The sequence below is a fragment of the Ambystoma mexicanum genome, chromosome 10 (genome assembly GCF_040938575.1).
Source record: "Ambystoma mexicanum isolate Mex_15411 chromosome 10, UKY_AmexF1_1, whole genome shotgun sequence".
Lineage (NCBI taxonomy): Eukaryota > Metazoa > Chordata > Amphibia > Caudata > Ambystomatidae > Ambystoma > Ambystoma mexicanum.
In genome coordinates this window covers 1,475,999,942-1,476,020,423 of record NC_090932.1, presented here as the reverse complement: position 1 = coordinate 1,476,020,423, position 20,482 = coordinate 1,475,999,942, and the positions used below count along the sequence as shown (strand labels likewise).

At 47.2% G+C, this 20,482-nt stretch overlaps 1 protein-coding gene across 5 annotated transcripts in view; it reads right to left on the bottom strand.

Moving 5' to 3' along the window:
• RNF34 (ring finger protein 34) overlaps positions 1 to 20,482 on the bottom strand; it is a 490,473-nt gene that overhangs the window by 427,446 nt on the left and 42,545 nt on the right. Inside the window, exon 2 of one of the 5 annotated variants that reach the window (XM_069619573.1) lies at positions 14,797 to 14,863. The exons of the other annotated variants lie outside the window; for them this stretch is intronic. Within the exon in view, the coding sequence (XP_069475674.1) occupies positions 14,797 to 14,799 (3 nt within the window). The 5' untranslated portion in view covers positions 14,800 to 14,863. The remainder of the gene's footprint in view (positions 1 to 14,796; positions 14,864 to 20,482) is intronic. 5 annotated transcript variants of the gene reach the window in all.

Genomic DNA, 20,482 nt, shown 5'->3' with positions numbered 1-20,482 from the left:
ACTCTCCTTCTAGAGCCCTCTGATCGTCCTTTAACTCTGAGGGTGAGCCGTTTTTCCAAGCAGAGATTTGGGGGTAGATTTTTATCCTCTGCAGGTGCCTCCCTCTGGAACAGCCTCCCTGCCTCTAGCCTCTTCCTCTTTGTCTCTACCCTGCTAACCTCCTCACTTTTCCTCCCCTGCCTAAATCATCCTCCTCTTCCCCAACTCGGTTCAGTTTTTTGCTGACTGTTCGCCTGGTTCATCTCCAGAGCCTTACAGATCCCAGGCTCCCCGCAAGCCATTGCACTTGCCTCCAGGCCTCTGCACTATGTTCAGCACTACTGCACTTTCAGCATACGCTCCATGTGAGGGGTAACATCCCTGCACTTACCCTGGGCCCTGCTGGACCGGGCACACTTGTCACAACCACCCACCCCCTCTGCACCTGGACCCAGCACTTCAGTCTGTACACTTGCATGACCTGAATTGACTAGGCTAGTAAGTTCTGTCCTGTCCTCCCTTTTGTCTCCCCTCCCTAGTTTGGTTGCGCCTGAAACACTTCATGCACTTGCACTAGGAGAAATGCCGTCAGGCCTAGTACGCTAGTTACTTTTTGTTAGACCATTCGGAAACCTCAGGGCCTTAGAATGACTACTGTAGCCCCGTACTCCATTCCCGCCTTGAAACGCTTTGAAGTACTTCACTTGCGTATAAGCGCTGTACAAATAAACAATGACCTGCACTTCCCCATGAAGACGGCAACATTTTTCTTAAGGCCCATTGGCGCGGGCGACAGGATAACAGCGTCGTCCGCAAAGAACAAAGCAGGTAGACTGTCCAGGCCGGGTCTAGGAGAGGGGTGTCCAGGCAGTCTACCACAAGTTCCCCAATAATTTAATCTATGTAGAGGGGAAATAGCAAGGGGGCTAATGCACACCCCTGCCGGACCCCCCTTCTCTACAGGAAAAGACTTGCTCAATCCCCCCCACCTCCACCTCACTGAGGCATTATTGCCGGTATATAAGGCACAGATATTTTCAATAAGCCTCCTTGGCACCCCCTTCCCGATCAACACTTCCCACAATAACTGCCGTGGTACACAACCAAACGCAGTTCGAAGGTCCACAAAGACTGCATACATTCTAGTTTTATTGACTAGGACGTATTTGGACAGGATCAGACTCCGTCTAAACCCCTGGTCTATTGTGCTGATGGCCTTGCGGAAACCTGCCTGGAGATAGTTAATGGATTCCCTCTCATCAGCCCACTTCTGTAAGCGTCTCAGGAGGACTTTAGCATAGGTTTTCCCTGCGGTGTGTATAACAAGGCGATAGGCTTGTAATTCCCAGGTACATGCCCATCACCCGTCTTAAATTTAGGTACGATTTCTGCATTGTGCCAAGATGGTGGGACGCTACTAGTGTCTACCACTGAATTGAACACAGGGCACAGAATAGGAGCCCATACCCTTACTTCATCCTGGAAAAGGTTGATGTGGCATTTTATCAGGCACAGGGACTTTCCTGCCCCTGTGCCATAATGGCCACTTCCTTAGGTATAATAGCATCCTTGGGTATAATACCATCTTCCTCGCTACCCTATATATCTCGGCTTCTGGCAAATTGAATGGCCCCACTGTCTGTCAAACTACCATGGTATAGGGCCCGTAAGTGTTCATGCCATGAGTTGGAGGTGATCTGGCACCTAAGTGGTTCTGCCACATTCAGACCCCTCCCATTTAACAACCTCCAGAACCCAATAGTATCTCCCACTCTGCATGTCGGATCATCCCATAGATCCTGATTAAAAGCGGATTTCTTCCTCCGTTACTGCTTTATAATTTGCCCTCAACATGCGCAGAGATTGCTTATCCATCGGGTTCACTACTTCAAATAGTGCATCAAGGAGTCCCTAGCAGTCTTGCAGTCCAGGTCAAACCACCCTTCGTACTTCAGGGCCTCCCGTTGCACCTTCTTGACAGGCTTAGTTACAAAAGCATATATAGAACAGACCATGCTTTCATATGCATCTATGATGCTGCCTGGGGTACTTTCGTCGCCACAGATTTCACTCAAAGAAGGTACAATAGCTGCATAAAGGCTAGGTTTAATCACCTCAAAATCCAGTGTAACCCAGTTAATCCTTAATCTAGCTCTGCCGTCGACAGTTAATAGAGAACTCTCTGTCCCTGCCAGACACCTTCCTCTCCTAGGCACAATCCCTTAGTTTCCCAAACACACAGGGCTATGGTCACTCTCATCCCACTTTTGAACATTCACACTTACAATCCTGTCCCGGTCCCCAGCACTAACAAACATGTAAACATGTAATCAATATTGGAGCTCCCCATTGGGCCTTCAAAAGGGAAATTAGCAGGCTGGTCTAAAATAAAATTACTGTTACAAGCTCTCATATTTGCACCATAAATTAAACGCACTGCATCAATAGCCAACCAGTGCGTCCTAGAGGCATACCCAATGCCACATACAACACGTCCTAGGGCCCCTCTAGTTCCTCAATTGGCTCAATTTGTACATTCAAATCCACCCCCATGGCCAACACCACGGGGCTAGAACCTTTACACAGTTCATATATTTGGTAACAGCCTGGCACATTTTGTTTTTAGACTTTCCATGGTGGTGTTACCATAAGGTTGGTTGTAAACATTAAATAAAAGCATCTGCCACCACCCCTCCCCCACCGCCCAAGTTGCCTCAAGATACTAAATCTGAGGACTGCGTAGGTTTATCCACAAAGCTGATGCCCAAAATTAGCAGCCCTCCGTTACCCTTGGATGCAGGGTTCGGCAATAATGTGAAACCCCGGCACCAGTGTAGTGGACATGCACCAGTGTAGTGGACATTCCCCCAGGTATCCTGCATGCACACCACATCTAATCCCTGTATATAATTAATCCATCCATCCATCCATGATCCTCCAGGTGCCTGGGGAGTCTTCCTACATTCCAACACAGAATGTTTTGATGCCCTGAAGTGCCCAACGGTCCTATAGGCATAATAGGGCGCTCCATAGTTGCATTTATCCCACTCTGGTCAATCAATGTCCTCAAGGTTATCCTCTCTACCAGCAGGGGTCATCGATTCCATGCCGGGAATTGTGGGTCCTGCAGTTTGTCTAATCGCAGGGCAGGGTTCATGACATGGGGGTGCACTCATCGAATTCCTGGAGCAAGCCCAAGGTTAGGTACGCAACTGTTAATAGTCCATCCACCAGTTAACCATTTACCAGTGTCACCTGGATATAATCCTCTAAACCACTAGGTGCTGGCATTCTTTCGCACCTAAGGATATCCTTCGGTATGATGCATCTACATTCCTCACATGCCGTAGCCAATGGATGACTTTGTTCACAAGGGCTTCTTACTTTGATACTCCTACCCGGAGACTGGGATCATTCACCATGTAAATACAACTTGAGGGGCCTCTCCTATCCCCCTGCTTATCCAACCTCGAGCCTCAGTTGGAAATGGGCCCTGTGGGACCATCTATCGATTCTCTTAGGGCATAGAAACGTCCCATACAGGGCCTCTTGCTACTACTTCCCAGTGTCTGCCGTTGGTTGGGGGCAGGTACTTGGCCACCTTTCACAATGCTATCTCGCCTATCTTCTCTAACTGCTTCTCTATTGACTATCCCGCTCTCCTCACTAAATCTGGTAGGAAAAAGTTTAAAAAGGACATCCTGGTCTCCAACCCAGGCCTCCCTATCGCTGACACCTACACTAGTACCTCCTCCAAGGAAACTCTCACTGACATCCTCTTTTTCGTGCCTTCGCCTGACCTATGGACCCTTCATATGGTCTCTGTGCCCTCTCCTTTTTCCTCTTCTCCCATTAATGGTGGAACCCGTTGGGATGTCCACTTGGCCCCCTTCCACTCCTCTAAAGCCATCATTAATGTCTACGCTAATGGGACCGTCTTGGTCCAAGGCCCTCAGGCCAACCTTCACCTCTTTGATAGACGCTTCCCACGCCTCATCAACTTCCTTTCCTCTCCTGCTGTCCCCCCTCCTCTGTCCTCAGCTGCCTTGCCTATACCCTCCCTCCCTCCCTGCCCCCTCTAGTGCTCCTTCACCTTCTTCTTCACCTCCGCAGGGCGTACCTCTGATCTGTACCCCTCCCCGGAAGTCCTTCAAGGATGGCAACCTTCTCCACATTGCCACTCTTAACTCTCGCTCTGCCATCAAACACTACTCCGATATCCGTCGCCTTCTTGAGGAACTGGACGTCCTCGGTCTCATTGAGACATGGTTCACTGCCAGCTCTGTCACCAGCTTTGACACACTCCTACCTGACGGTTACAAGATCCTCTCCGTTCCCAGGCCCATCCGTGGGGGGGGGGGGTAGGGGGGGTGGCCCTTATCTTCCCCGAGTGGATTCCTGCCACTGTCGCTCCTACGCAGACCTACTCTTCTTTTGAATGCCTTGTCTGCTGACTCTCTCTCTCTCTCTCTCTCTCTCTCTCTCTCTCTCTCCTAGCCATTCCCTTACCGTGGCTACTATCTATCGGCCACCCGGTCAAATGTCCTCCTTACTCTCTGAGTGGGCTGACCTCTCCTCCTCACTCCTGTCCTCAACCACCCAACTCCTCTTTCTTGGTGACTTCAACATCCTCCTGTTCCCCCTCTGGATTCTTTCGTGACCTCTGCGACTCTCTATTCTCCCATCTGGGCCTACTCATTTTGCAGGGCACACTCTTGATGCTCTGATATCTTCTGACCTTCCCCTCTCGTCCCTCCCTCCACTCCTCTCTCCTGGAGTGACCACTTTCTCCTATCCTCCCACCTCACCTTCCCTACCCCACAGGCAAAGCCACCCTCATCACTGCCAACCACCTTCTCGGTCATCCGACCCATGAAGCGCGTGTCAGTTGAGGCTTTCGCTGCCACCTTCTCACCCCCCCCCCCTCGGCTGACTCCCACCCTGACACAGCCCTCTCCACGCTCCACTCTGCTATATCTGATACTCTCGATATCCTTGCCCCTGTCATGAGAATCCGCCTGAAGCCCAAAGCCAAATGTAACTCCTGGTTTGACTCGGATCTCAACACCCTAAAACGCAAGTGCAGGGTGGCAGAGAGGAAATGGCGTGCTTCATGTTCATCCTCTGACAAACTGGCCAGCCGCCTCCTCCAAAGGCAATACCGTCTCTCTGTTCTCACCAAGAAGAGAGCCCTTATCCAAGCCCGCATCTCTGCGGCATCTAACAATTCGGCTGAACTCTTTAAAATCTGCAAGGAGCTTGCCAACCCTGCTGCAGTCTCTACCTCTCCTGTCCCCTCCCAGGCCCTCTGCACCGCACTGGCCTCTCACTTCATCCCTAAAACTCAGGACATCCTGTCCTCACTCTCCTCCTTTCACCTCCCTCCCTCCCTCTCTTCCCTGCTCTTCCTCGGGCCCTTCTGCAGCCACCCCTCCTCCCTCCTTCTCCGCCTTCCCCTTTTCTCTGCCGACAAGGTTTCCAGACAAGTCCGATCTATGAAAGTCTCATCAAAAGAGGTTCACCCCTGTTCCTCCAAAACTATCAAGGACCACATCGACTCCCTGGCCCCTGCCCTGGCTGACTTTTGCAACCGCTCCTTCGCCGCTGGAGTCTTCCCATCCCCCCTTAAGCACTCCCTTGTGCACCCTCTTCTTAAGAAACCCTCTTCCGACCCCCCCCTGCTCGGCTAGCTATCGCCCAATCTCCATCACTCCCTTCCTGGGCAAGCTCCTGGAGGAACTGGCCATCTCCCAGCTTAACCTCCATGCTAAATCTGTTGGTAATCTTCATGACCATCAATCTGGCTTCAGAGCTGCCAGAAGTACGGAAACCGCTCTCCTGAACATCCGTGAGGACCTGCTCTCGAACTTTGACTCCAACACTCTGTGTGTTCTCATTCTGCTCGATCTCTCTTCTGCCTTTGATACTGTCAACCATGCCATCTTGCTCAACAGTCTACGTGATAACCTGGGTATCACTGGTCAGGCTCTGGCGTGGCTGACCTCTTTCCTTTCCAATCAACCCTCCAAGGTCCAACTGGGGTCCTTCCTCTCCGACATCTTTTTCTCTACCTGTGGTGTCCCCCAGGGATCTAATCTCTCTCCCTGGCTGTTCAACCAGTATCCGGCACTCCTTGGCCACCGCATCGCTGCTCTCGGCCCCAACTTTCAGTGCTATGCAGACAATACCCAGCTCATTTTCAGGCTACCCTCGGCCTCCTCCTCTCCTTCGCTCATCTCTGACTGCCTGTCTGCTATCCAGGAATGGTGTGCCGCCAATGACCTCTGCCTTAATGCCAGTAAGACTGAGATTCTACTAATCGGCACACCCACTCCCTCCTTCCCTGCAGCTCTCTGGCCAGCCTCTCTTGGCCCTCTTCCTGCTCCTACCTGCAAGGCAAAAAAACCTCGGGGTCATCTTCGACTCCACACTCTCCTTTTCTCCTCATATATCTGACGTCTCTAAGAAGTCACACTACCAGCTGCACCTCCTCAGAGGTATTCTTCCTTTCCTCTCCTTCCCCCAGAAGCTCACTGTTTCCTGAGCCCTGGTTCTCTCGAAGCTGGACTACTGTAACAGCCTCTATCTAAATCTGCCTGCCTCCACTCTCCGCAACTCATCCAGAACAGGACTGCGAAACGTGTCCTTGGCCTTAAGCCCAGGGACCGTATCTCTCCAGGACTGAAATCTCTACACTGGCTCCCAGTGGCTGCGAGGATGAAGTTCAAAACCCTCTGCATTGTCCACAAGGCCTTCTGGGGTCTGGAGCCTAAATACCTTCAACTCTCTCTTCCTAATTATCTTCCTTCTCGAGCTCTTCGCTCATCCGTCTCCAACTCCCTCAGGGTCAGCTGCTTCGCCAAGCAACGAGCTGGGGGTAGATCTCTCTCCGCGGCAGGGGCCTCCCTCTGGAACAACCTTCCTGCCTCCCTGAAACTTCAGGAGAACCATCTCCGGTTCCGGAAGCACCTCAAAACCTTCCTCTTTGCTTCTGCTTTCTCTCTCCCTCTCCCCTGCTAAATTCTTCACTGAAGCTGCACTGAATCTGCAACTGGGCCTCTCACCGACCTCGGTCCTTGGCCCAGCCACTCTCCACTTGCACCGCCTCCCTGGCAACCCCTGCACTGCGGGACTGTTTCTGTATCCTTAGAGCCCCCCCCCCCTTCCCAGCACTTGTCTGCACTTACCTTGCACTTGCCACCAGCTGGCCCTATTATTTATTTTTATTCTTCTACCCTTTACTGCACCCCCCCTCCCCTTTTCCTTGCACTTTTTCCATTCCCCCTTTCCCTGCACTTGCACGATCTGAATGACACCTGGCCTAGTAGGATCGTTGTCTGTCTTCCCCTTGTTCCCCCTCCCTGCCTCGTCGCGCCTTGAAACACTTGTGTATAGGCGCGTTACAAATGCCATATCATATCAATGCACAACTGCCGAGTTACTTGAGGCCCATGCCCACTACCAGTCCCTGATTGGAGTAGGGGTTTCCTGGTACCATCAAGCCCCTTAGTCAATAGATCCATCGTACTGTTCACAGGTTGCCATCTCATATTAATTTTGCCCCTCTGCTCTATGCATTTGCAAACATCAGGGATTACTCCCCCATGCCCTCATTTGGCCGACTCACACCCCAACATCCCTCTCAATGCTCCACTCTGCCATCTCTGATAGTCTAATGTTCTTGCCCCTGACATGAGGATCTGCTTGAAGCCCAAAGTCAAGTGCAATTCATGGCACGGCTCAGACCTCGCCACCCTTCAACCCAAGTGCAGGGTGGCTGACCAGAAATGGCATGCTTCTGGTACATCCTCTAACAAACTGGCTTGCCACCTGCTCCAAAGGCAAAACCAGCTTTCTGTCCGCACCAAGAAGAGAGCCCACATCCAAGTCTGCGTCTCTGCGGCATCTAAGAACTAAGCCGAATTCTTTAAAATCTGCAAGGAGCTGGCCAATCTTGCTGCAGTCTACCTCTCCTGTCCCCTCCCAAGCCATCTGCACAGCCCTGGTTTCTCATTTAATCTCTAAAACTCAGGACATCCTGTGCCCTCTCTTCCTCACCCCCTCCTCCCTGCTTTTCCTCTGGTCCTTCTTCGGTCACCTCACCTCCCTACTTCTCTGCCTTTCCCTTGTTCTCCCCAGACGAGGTTTCTAGACAAAGCCGATCTATCAAAGTCTCGTCGAAACAGGTTCACCCCTGTTCCTCCAAAACAATCAAGGACCACGTTGTCACCCTGATACGCTCTGGTTGACTACTGCAACCACTCCTTCGCCATTGGAGTCTTCTCCTCTCCCTGAAGCACTCCCTTGTGCACCCTCTTCTTAAGAAACCCTCTGCCGACCCATCCTGCCCGGCTAACTATCACTCAATCGCCATCACCCCTTTCATGGGCAAACTCCTGGAAAAGCTGGCCATCTCCCAGCATAATGTTCACACCAAATCCGTTGCTTGCCTCCATGACCATCAGTCTGGCTTCAGAGCTGCCAGAAGCACAGAAACTGCTCTCCTGAACAACCATGAAAACCTGCTCTCCAACACCCCCTGTGTCCTCATCTTACTTGATCTCTCTTCTGCCGTTGACACGGTCAACCATGCCATCCTGCTCAACCGTCTCCGTGATAACCTGGGCATCACTGATCAGACCCTGGCTTGGCTGAGCTATTTCCCCTCTGATCGACCCTCCCAGGTCCAACTTGGGTCCTTCCTCTCCTCCATCTTTACCTGTGGTGTTCCCCAGGGGTCTAACCTCTCTCCCTGGCTATTCAATCAATACCTGGCACTTCTTGCCCACAACATTGCCGCCCTCTGCCCCAACTTTCAGTGCTATGCGGATGACACCAAACTCATTTTCAGGCTCCCTTGCGCCATCTCTTCTCCTCTCATCTCCGACTCCCCTTTCTGCTACCCAGGAGTGATGTGCCGCCAATGATCTCTGTCTTAATGCCAATAAGATTCTCATCAGCATACCTGCTCCCTCCTTTCCTGTCACTCTCTGGCCGGCCTCTCTTGTTCCTCTTCCTGCTCCCACCTGTGAGGCTAAAAACCTTGGGGTCATCTTCGACTCCACACATCTCTGATATCTTTAAGAAGTCACACTACCAGCTGCACCTCCTCAGAGGTATTCTTCCTTTCCTCTCCTTCCCCAGAAGCTCAGTCTCCAGATCTCTGGTTCTCTCTAGGCTGGACTACTGCAACAACCTCTTTCTAAATCTGCCTGCCTCTACTCTCCACCATCTGCAACTCATCCAAAACGGGACTGTTCGACTTGTCCTTGACCTCAAGCCCAGGGATTGTATCTCAACAGGACTGAAATCTCTGCACTGGCTCCCAGTGGCTGCGAGGATTAAGTCCAAAAGCCTCTGCATTGTCACAAGGCATTCTGGGGCCGCAATACCTTCAACTCGCTCTTCCTAAATATCTTCCTTCTCAAACTCTTCGCTAATCTGATTCCAACTCCCTCAGGGTCAGCCGCTCCTCCAAGCAACGAGTTGGTGGCAGATCTCTTTCCTCAGCTGGGACCTTCCTCTGGTAAAGCCTTCCCTGCCTCTCTGAAACTTGGAGAACAATCTCTGGTTCCGGAAGCACCTCAAGACCTTCCTCTTTGCTTCTGCTTTCCCTCCTCTCCCGTATTGATCTCCGGGCCGTAACTGAAACTGCACTGATTACTTGGTTACCATCTGATCTTGAGGCCCATGTCCCCTCCCCGCCAGTTGGACACCTGCACTGCCCCCCTGGCAACCTTTGCAACCCCTGGCAACCCTTGCACTCGGGGGCTGTTTCTGTATCCCTACAGCCCCCTACCAGCACTTGACACCTGTTGTCTGCACTTACCCTTGCACTTGTCACCAGCTGGCCGCACTTTTTATGTACTGCACTGCCCCCTACCACCGCACTATGCCCCTCCCCAATCCCCTGCACTTGCGCGATCTCATTGTCATCTGGCCTAGTAAGATCGTTGTCTGTCTTCCCTCCGTTCTCCCTCCCTTGCCTCGTTGCGCCTTGAAACACTTGTGTACAAGCACGTTATAAATGCCATATCAGATCTTTGGGGTTTGTTGGGCCATGCCCAACTGAGGCAAGGTTTTTAGGGGCATTACTACATTGATCAATTGGCATAATTCACTCCTGAGCTGAGCAATTGCTACCTTAAGGCCACCGCCGCCACGGAGTACCCACCACGAGAGATGCAAAAGCCTGGGAACGCTGAAAGAACTTTGCAGCAAGTCTCTGCTGCACCGCCGGATGACTAGAGGAAAGGACCTAACACTTTGATCGGCTAAAAAAGTTGTACAGCCTCTTATTAGTCACCTTTCATTTGCCCATCTCTTTGTAGCATGCCCGAAAGCATAGCTCTTACGCGGATGGCCTTACGTAGCCATTACGTTCCAGTCATTTATCATTTACCATTTGTCATTTATCCAGGTGGGCAAGCTAAAGTAAGTACACCAGCCATGATTCATCTATATGGTGATACAACTTAACCATCGTATTAGGACACTCACCACCATCTCTCTCACCAACTAACATCACAGTCGCCGAACACCTTGCAGATGCCAAACACCTGCGCCCTTGACTGCAGGCTTCACCCTGGCGGGTCCGGGGGCACCAGATATAGATTCGGGGGCACTGCTGGGATCAGCTCCCAGCTTCCTCTTCCTCACCCGTGCTCATGACTGCGGAATGTAAATGTTAAGTCACATTGGCTGCTTGAAAACTGGCAACAGAGATGTAGCGGAATGTTACGAATCAGCTGAAACCTCAATTGAACTACTAATAATTAACCCAGGGATGGTCAAGAAGAAATTGCGAGCTCAGGACTACACACAGGAAATTAGAAGTAAATGCAAACCGTCGCTAAATCTGGGGGATTGAAGAAGGGGGGAAAAATAAATAAATAAATTTTAAAAAATTTAAAAAAACGATCAATTCCCTGTGTGCCTGTCAAAATTCCCCATCTGCTCATTATCGAGATCGGTTTATGAGACTACAGTTGAATATTCTTCTAACCAGAGAAGCATTATGAACTTGTAAACAGATCCCAAAGCCAGTGTACAAAAATTGAGCAAGCAGGAGCTATTTAGCTACTGCTTCTAGAGTAGGAGAGCCTGGTTAGCTTGAAACCAACAGATACCAGGAGCTACTTTAGGCTCCCCAGGCCAGCTGTTTCCTTATAATGTCATATATGCATGATTGTAAGTATTCTCAAATACTCAAAGTTAAAGAAGAATTAGGACATATCTAGTACACATTTAAAAATAATGAATCATACAAAATGGACAAAAAGTATGTGCATCTCACGTGGAGGTGAGATTTGGAGTGAGCTGGGTAACAATTTCGAACCCTGCTGCCATTTGCAAATATTGTGAAATAACTGGTATTAGTGAATTGCTAAACCATCTGGTGGTGGCTTGTATGAACTTAATTGCGGTGAGAACCCAATATCTAGAGCCCTATATCAGAGAGACTCAGTCCTTATTGGCACAGGAATGGTGGGATATGTTTTTAATTGGAGATAAGCCGAGCTTGATTTGTGCAGTTATGACATTTCTGGAACAAGTTGTAAAAGCTGATAAACTTGATCTGTTTTTTAAATTAATGTATTGTAAATGATAGTGGGTGGAATCATAACAGATTTGATCATGTTTAGGTTTGTGTATGTAAATCTCACACCGTCAACTACATTTCATTCTGTTAGGGAAGGTGCACCTTATTGATGAGTAAACACTTTTGACAACGTACATGATCACACGGCCAAATGCTTTTGATGGAAAACCTAGTTCTGTGACCTGATGGGTGCATACATCTCTGCAACTTGTGTTCAACCCATGAACTGACCCCAAAACTCCTTGACATTCTATTGCTTTATACAAGCTACCCTGAAAATGAGATGTCCACAAACTACAATAATCCACCTAGTATACCCAGTTCTCTTCCTGCTACGCTCTCCACTCTGCTTAGTCTTTTACTTTCTTTCCTCCAACATAAGAAATATACAAATCCAACTAGATATTTATGCAAAGTTCAATGAGCAATAGTTCCATCCAGTCTATCCATCTACAGATCTACTGCAATACCATGCACTGTTTCTTTTTGATTAAGAATTCTCAATGAAAGATCAGGAAGTCTTGAGGAAACCAGACCGGTTCCCCAAGCTTTCTTCATCATCCATGTGGGCTCCCTCCACCCTAGCCCAGTCGTTACTAACCCCACAAGGCACAAAATCCCCAACTGATAGTAACTGATGGTCTCACGGTGACACAGGTCCCCTTCCTTACAGGGAGACCTGCACCATCAGCCCTGGAAGAAGCACTGGGTCTGGAAACCCATTCGACCCTTCCAAGATGGCTCCCGCTATGCCTTTGTCCACAATGGGCTCCCAGGCTGCCCTGGACCTGCAACACCCTGTTTGGGTGACTCCCGTGGACTCCCGACGCTCCTGAGCCAGAAGACGCAGCCGGCCCCAGAGAAGGCCAGCACACAAGGCTGGAGTCTGCAGTCTCTGCCGTTCTCAGCGCGCTGTGCGCAAAGACACCCATGCTGCTCAATCATGTCATCTGCAATGATAAGCTACCACCTACCCATGTCTACATCAGTAAGAGCCAAAGTCCAGTAACAACATCAGCAACTACCAATTGGTGTATCTGCCCATTATGTGGAGATTTTATACCCGAACGTTTGCAGACTCTTTCCTCATGCCGGCATCACCCCCAAGTTACATGTTGCATGAGACAACCAACATCCACAAAAGGCTGCATTGGATCCGGCAATGCCCAAATATCGCTCCTTGCTGCAAGAACTCGCAGAGCGGCAGCGAGCAGACACAGTCTCTGATCCTACTGAGTGCGCTCATTACCTGTAGAAGGCACTCAACACCTACATCCAGGAGTGTCCAAAGATCTCAAACGCTCTCCAAACAAGGTCTGCGTAAAGACAATAACTATCGCCGGAGCGCTGGTAGCAACACCTGTGCATCGTATGCGATCCCAAAATTAAACAAAGCTCTCCGTAGGCCCACAACAAACAAAGTAAGTCATATGGGTCCAGCCCTCCTCCCACCGCAGGCAACGCCATGCACCACATCCCTCAGAAACGTGTCCCTCCGGAGGCTAACGCTCAATCAGCTGCTCTATACCCGCCCAAACCCTTGAATCCAGGCTCTGGTTTCTACGATTGCACACTGCATTGTACCAGACACCCGTGCCACAGTTGCAATGCACACTATAAACAACTTGATAGCCCATGCTAAAGCCTCTGCCCCCATGCATACTACTGCAAATGCCCATATGTGCCCCCACAGATACTGCTGTGAATGCCCATCTGTTCCCCCATGAATACTGTTGCCTCTGCCTGTGCCCCCATGAATACTGCTGCAAATGCCCATCTGTTCCCCCATGAATATGGTTGCCTCTGCATGTGCCCCCACAAATAGATCAGCCTCGTTACCCTAACAACCAATGCTGAGCATTCAGGAAGAGCCAGCCAAATCCTCAGAACATATAGACTACACCACTAGCCAAACAAACACCACCATGCTGGACTCATCAGGCACCCACCTCTCCACTCCTAACCACAATCGTCCCGCTCGACCATCAGGAAAAATGCCAGGACTTGCCACCCACAGACATAAAATCCCTGACAACCATTCCAATGTCAAGACCCCTTCGCTCAACTGCACTTTAATCAATACACGTTCTGCGACAGCCCACGCCCTAGACATCTATGACCTCCTTACATCTCAACAACAACAAAAAAGAGACGTTGGGCTTGTTTTTAAGACACAGAGGTTCTGCCCATTCAATTAACAGGCAAGTCAAAAACCTGGGAACCAATGTGTCACTTCTCCTTAAAACTTTCTCTCACGAGAAATCCCTCTTTCTCTTTCAAAAAAGAGATCATCCAGACCATGGACCAAATAGGTACTGGGTAGCACACATGTAATCATAAAAAATGTTTTATATATATATATCTATCTATCTCATTAAACAATTCATTAATCTAAAACACCATTTTTTTACAATCTGGTGTGGTTAAAACACCATTTTTTTACAACCTGGTGTGGTTAAAAACATTCATAATATCATGTAGACAAACATACAACAAATACATATTTTTTTGACTGTACCTCAAGTCAATATTATAAAGTGGTTGATACACCCACAATTGACCACTAGGGGTAGAACAACCTTACAGTTCAAAAAATACAAAAGTGCAAAGTGCAAAAGGTGCACCATTTCAACAATAGTATCACAAAAACAATTTGACCAAACCCTGCGTTGTTTTTTTTTAGTTTTTTTTTCTATATGTAAAGGAACCCTTTTCCTTAAACTAGGGACCTTTAAACCCTTATATTAGGATATAATATCTTACTCCTTTCTTCTGAAAGGTATCTCATAATAAATAGCTTTATTCTTGTAGCACTGTTATTAAATCACAGTGCTCCATATCCAACATGTTTTGTCCTTTGGGAGCAGTTTTTTGCTCCAACTATGAGAACTTCTTCAGGGGAACCAACGTGATCCCACTACAAACTTAAAATTACTGGATTTATACCATTTAAGTCCTAATTGATATTAGTCTTCTACAGACCACGTCTATGGCAAACAATTGTGACTCCTTCAACCCTGTTTACAAATTAGATTCTTGGTTCGGTTTCCATTGGATTCTTGAAAGAGAGTAGCACTAATCATGCTAAAAGGGAGAAGAAAACAGAGAAGAAAACAAAGAAAAAAGGAGCGAAAAGTATCAATTAACACTTTGTGTAAAAGGTCAAGCTACTGAAAAGTTTCAAAAGCATGTTATTATGCTTTCTACGCACTTACCATGCACTGGTTAATTTATTTATTCTGCGCATGGGAATATCCAGGTGTCCTTTCGCTGGACTGTGCCCTGTGGAAAACACCATAGAGACCTTATTATGAATCCGCCACATGTGACTTCCTGTAATTAATCTTAAAAACGTCCTCAAGTTTATCTGCAGGGCTATAACAGTTACCTGCCCTACACTGGGGTGTATAACTGTTAGTTATCAAATATATATACATTAGCTTGTACCACTGAAAAATAACAGACCAATGGTTACAGATTAGACTCCTTGTTCATGGATTGCGGTATTACCTTATGACCTCAAGATGTAAACATCCGCGGTGGGTTTGACCTTCTCCCTCTGTATGTTCATTAATTAAATCAAGGTACCGATCTTACTCGTAAATCCGCTTCTCCCAGATTTATGGCCGTGTTTTGCTTGAGCATTTAATCATCGCTGTAATAAACCAAAGTGCGGTTTCAGTTTAATGCTATAGTTAGCCCTCTTTGAACCAAAGTCCAACTCTTCCAAACAGTTCCTCTGTAATGCTCTTCCTGTGCTTACCTCCGTCAACTCTGATCATATCACGTCTCCGCGGTCGTCTGCCTGCCTCTCTGCCTCAGATCCCGAGGCTTGTTTTCACTCGCGTCATTCCACGACTAAATAGTGTACGCAGGCTGTGATTCAATATCACAAGACCCTACGTTTTAAGGCCACGTGATTCTGCTAACCAGCTCGTGATGCCGGAATATACATCCAATCACTGATGGCTGGCGTCCAGTGAGCATCAACCTCAAGTCCACGCCATCTCTGCGTTCCACCGCAACGGCCGAAAACCTGTGGGACAAAACATGTAAAAAATGGCACCCCTTGGTGTCGGCGTCTCCGCCTCTGTAAGTTGCAAGCTCTACAATTCCAGGTGAAGATCAAACCGTGATTTACAAGAGAGCACACCGGGTTGGTAGTTTCCTTTTGGATTTTACCTATTTAAAGTTACACTAACATGAACACATTTCCAATCGTGCCAAGAGGATTTACTCCAATTCCATTGAGCACGATGTGCGGTAACAGGATTTTTTCTGCAGCACTTTGACCAGTCTACCTGTTCATTTAGGCCTACCTCAGATGAATTGGTTAGAAAAATCAGCCATTGTTGCCTACTGAATAGTTTTTTATATTTGGACTTGTAACAGAAGAAGTATTTTTCACTTGGATTAAAACGGTCCAATGCAGTGTATCATGCCCATGGTCCATTGAGATGAAATGTCCTACCATTGGTGCTGTAATTATTTTGTTTTTAATATTGCTACAGTGTTCGCTTATCCTTATCTTTACTTTGCGCTCTGTCATTCCTATATAGATTTTGTGACAGGTACACCAAATAGCATATACTACATGCGATGAGTTATGTTAGTGAACTGCTTTTGTGACCAACGTTTGGCCAAACCAATATCCACCTCCGATCTAGAAGTGAACCGACAGTTCACACAACCACCGCAAGGCGAGTGTCCTTTAGTTGCAGGAAGGCCCCAACTTTCCGTAATCTTTTGTTGTCTCAGGGGTTGTATGGAGATATTGTTTTTTGTCAGTAATTCTCTCAAATTAGATGTACGTTTAAAAGGCACAAAGTGGTTTTTCCAGGGGACATTCGCCTCTTTGTAAAATGTGCCAGTTTCTTTTAATGATTCCAATTATTTTATTGGACTTTGGAGAAAAAGTACTCATAAACACCATCTTTGAGTTACTTGGTTCTTTGTTTTTATATTCCAGAAGTTCTTCCCGATTATTGTGTTTGGATCTTTTAAGTGCTCTCTTCACAATCCTTTTTGGATATTTTCTGGCAAGCAATTTAGTACAGAGTGTTTCAGCTTCCGTCAGGAAGGCACTGGTCTGTGTACTGTTTCGTTTAAGGTGTAAAAATTGCCCAAAGGGCAAGTTCTCCCTCGTGTGGCGGGGGTGGAAACTGTCAAAACACAACAGTGCATTTCTGTCTGTTGGTTTGTGGAATGGCTGGACTTGGAGTATATTCTTTTCCGTATTCACACGGATAGTAATATCTAAATAGTTTACATCAGTATTGTCACAAGTCGAGGTAAATTTCAAGTATGGATTCTGTGTGTTAATCCATTCCATGAACAAAGAAAATGAAGATTTTGTTCCATCCCAAATCATTAAAATATCATCTATAAGTCTTCTCCATAAGGAGGAGATATGGTCAAAGAAAGGGTTGGTTTCTTGGAAAATGTTCTGGGTTTAGAAGTACTCTACATACAGGTTAGCTGCTGTCGGAGCCACTGACGAACCCATCGCTGTGCATGGATTTGGTGATACAGATCTTGATTAAACATAAAGTAATTCTCAGTCAGCGCCATCTCTGCGCACCACAAAATGAAGCTATTCGGGGCGATTCCTGTGGTCCTCTTTGTTAGTAGTGTCTCTTCGAGTACAGATAAGGTGTCTTTTTGAGGGATGCACATATACAAAGAGATGATGTCCAAACTGATCAATGGTTCTTTGTCTTTGTCAAATGTTAGCCCTTCTATCAGATTGATAACTTCTGATGTGTATTGGATGCAAGAAAACATTGCCGCCACAAAGGGTTTCAAAAATGTATCTGCGTATTTGGACAGTGGTTCTAATAAAGAGCCATTCCCTGAAACTATCGGGCGGTCTGGCGGATTCCTTAAGGATTTATGTATTTTGGGGAGTCTGTAGAATGTCGGTGCTACTGGTTTTTCCACTCTCAGAAATTCATATTCTTTTTGACAAATCCATTCTCCTTCTAGTGCTTTGCACAATTTTTCATTGATTAGATTCTGTAACCAGTTGGTCAGGTCGCCTGTGATCAGCTGGTAGAAGGTTTTATCTGCAAGCTGTCTGGTGCATTCATCCACATAAGCTACTCTTTTCTGGATACCACAGCTCCACCCTTGTCCGCTTTTCGTATGACGATATCAGAATTCTGGGCAAGGCTTTTCACTGCCTTCCTTTCTAGATTACTGAAGTTCTGAAAAACGCCAGCATCAGTTTCTTGCTCTAATTTGTGAAGATCTTCCCATACGCGTTTCGCAAAAACCGTAGCCTCTGGAGTGTGGTTACTAGCTGGGGGAATCAAATGTGGATTTTGCCTTGAGACTGCTTTCGTTGATCTGTTCGTCAAATACTTTACCTTGAAAATATTGACGCAAATGAATCTTCCTAAGGAGTTGGCTTATTTTGATACGGGTTTGAAATGTATCGCATTTGGTAGTTGGAGCAAAACCAAGACCTCTGTTACTCACATTCACTTCTTGTTCATTAGGGATACGTTTATGTATTTATAAAGCGCAGCCAGGCCCGGGGGCATACGGGCGCGTACGTTTAGATCTGGTTACAGTTACATTTGAATGCAGTGCGCAAAGGTTACAATGGTTACGGTTCCAGATAAATACAGACATTAGTATTACAGATACATACATACATGTTGCAATGTTTGTGTGATAGGCAATGGAGGCTGCAGATAAAATATAGTATATAATAAATTATTTACAATAAGTACAGTGGGTAGTCAGTAAGCCAAGGATCTTTAGGCTGTCATTGTGTCCATGTCGTGAAGCCAGCGCTTCGTGTTGCGTTTGAATAGGTTAAAGGAGGATTCTGACCTAAGGATAGCGGGGAGTGTGTTCCTTAATTTCGATGCTTGTACAGGGAAACTAGCTCCTCCCGAGTTATGGAGTTTGTATCTCGGTATGGACATGGTGTTTGCTTGAGCTGCTCTAAGTGGTCTTGATGATGTATGTGCGGTAAGTTGGTTGGTGAGGTAGGCTGGTGCAAGGTTGGCCCTGGCTTTGTGTGTAAGGGCCAAAGTTTTGAGGGATATTCTATGCTCTACTGGGAGCCAGTGCAGATTACATCTAGTCTCAGAGATATGCGACTTTTTAGGGATGTTGAGAGCTGCCCTGATGGCATTATTTTGAATTACTTGTAGTTTGTTGATATTTTTGTGGCTAGTGCCTAAATAGAGGGCATTACAATAGTCTACTTTGGACAAGACTAACGCTCTAGCAAGTGTAATGCAGTTGGGTGTGGAGAACGGCCTACATGCAGTGATCAGTTTGCAGGTGTAAGTGGCTGAAGATGCTACTGCATTAGTTTGTTTGGAGACGGATAAGGTGGCATCAAGGTAGATACCAAGGGTTTTTGTGTTGGTTGAGACGGGGATAGGATTACCATCTATAGTGAAAGATTTGAAAGCAGCATTTAGATTTTTTAGTTTAGCGTGAGTACCAAGGTTGAGCAACTCCGTTTTTTTATCGTTGAGACAAAGTCCATGTGCCATTCATGCTTGTATTACTGTGTAGATTTAATTGAGGGTTTTGCTGTCTGTTGCTAGTCACCCGAGATAGGAATGAGTATCTGGGTGTCGTCTGCATAATTAGTATACGTGACACCCAGGTAGTCAAGGATAGCGAAGAGGGGCTTTGTAAATACATTATAGTGCGTCGAGGACACACGAGCCTTGCGGAACCCCACAAGGTACCGGTGAAGGTTCAGCTGAATCAGTGGGAAAGAAGACCCTCATGGTTCTGTTCGCCAAGAAGGAGCTGATCCAGGCAGTGGCTGCGTCAGAGAAGTGTGCTGCAGTTTTCAAGTGGTGACAGAGTGTTGTGGTTGACCAAATCAAAAGCTGCTGACAGATCAAGCAGTAAGAGGAGTGCAAGTTTACCGTTGTCTTTTAGGATTTGGATCTGAGTAGCCTGTATTTGCAGGTAAGCTGCTCTATCTAGTATGTTTAATAAGAAGAGTACAGTTGTTATCGGCCTACAGTTAGACGGGTTGGCTGGGTCAAGAGTTGGTTTTTTGAGCAGAGGAATGTCCCAAGCGTCTTTTAGTTTATCAGGCACTATTCCGGATTTGAAGGAGTCATTGATAAGGTTAGTAATAAATGGTGCCAGGTCATGTGCTGCTGCTTTGATGATCGGGGCAGAGCAAGCGTCACCTTGGCAATTTGATGGTTTGAGTTTCCTAATGTTTTCTACTTCCCAAGTTGAGAGGGGTGAGAAACTGAATGGCTTACAGGTTGACCAAAAGGTGGGTCACTTGGTAGGGAGTTGTTTGTAATCAGGGTCAGCGAGTAACAGGGATTTTTTCGCATTGATTTTAAATTGTAAGCAAGCTATTTTATCTAATAGGGCCTTCTGGATGTTGCTGCACCATAGTGCGTCTGTGACACATTTGTCAATAGTGGCAATAGGGGATTCTAATTCTTTTAGAATCTTGAAAAGTTCTTTTGTATTGGATTCCGCTTGCGTAATCCTTTTGCTGTAGGTGTCTTTTTTAGCAAGTAAAATGGCTCCTTTGTAGCTAGAGGATGCTAGGGTTAGCTCATTCTTGTTGGTTACTGTAGGGCACTTTTTCCAATGTGCTTCTGCAGTTCTCTTAGTTTTGCATAGTTCCCTTAGATGCGGCGTGAACCATGTATTCAAGTGACGTTGTGGTTTAGTTTCTGCAATTTTAGGGGGGCGATGGTATTCAGTGCTTTAAGAATTGCCTGATTGTAAGTATCCACTAAGACTGTCGGGTCAGAGTCAATGTTGTTGAGAAGGGGGAGTAATAGCGGTAGGAATTTATCCGGTGTAATGTCTTTCTTGTTTCTCGTGCTGGTAGCTGGAACGATGATAGGAGCCGGGTGTTGTGTGTTGGCTTTGATGGAAAAGGTTATT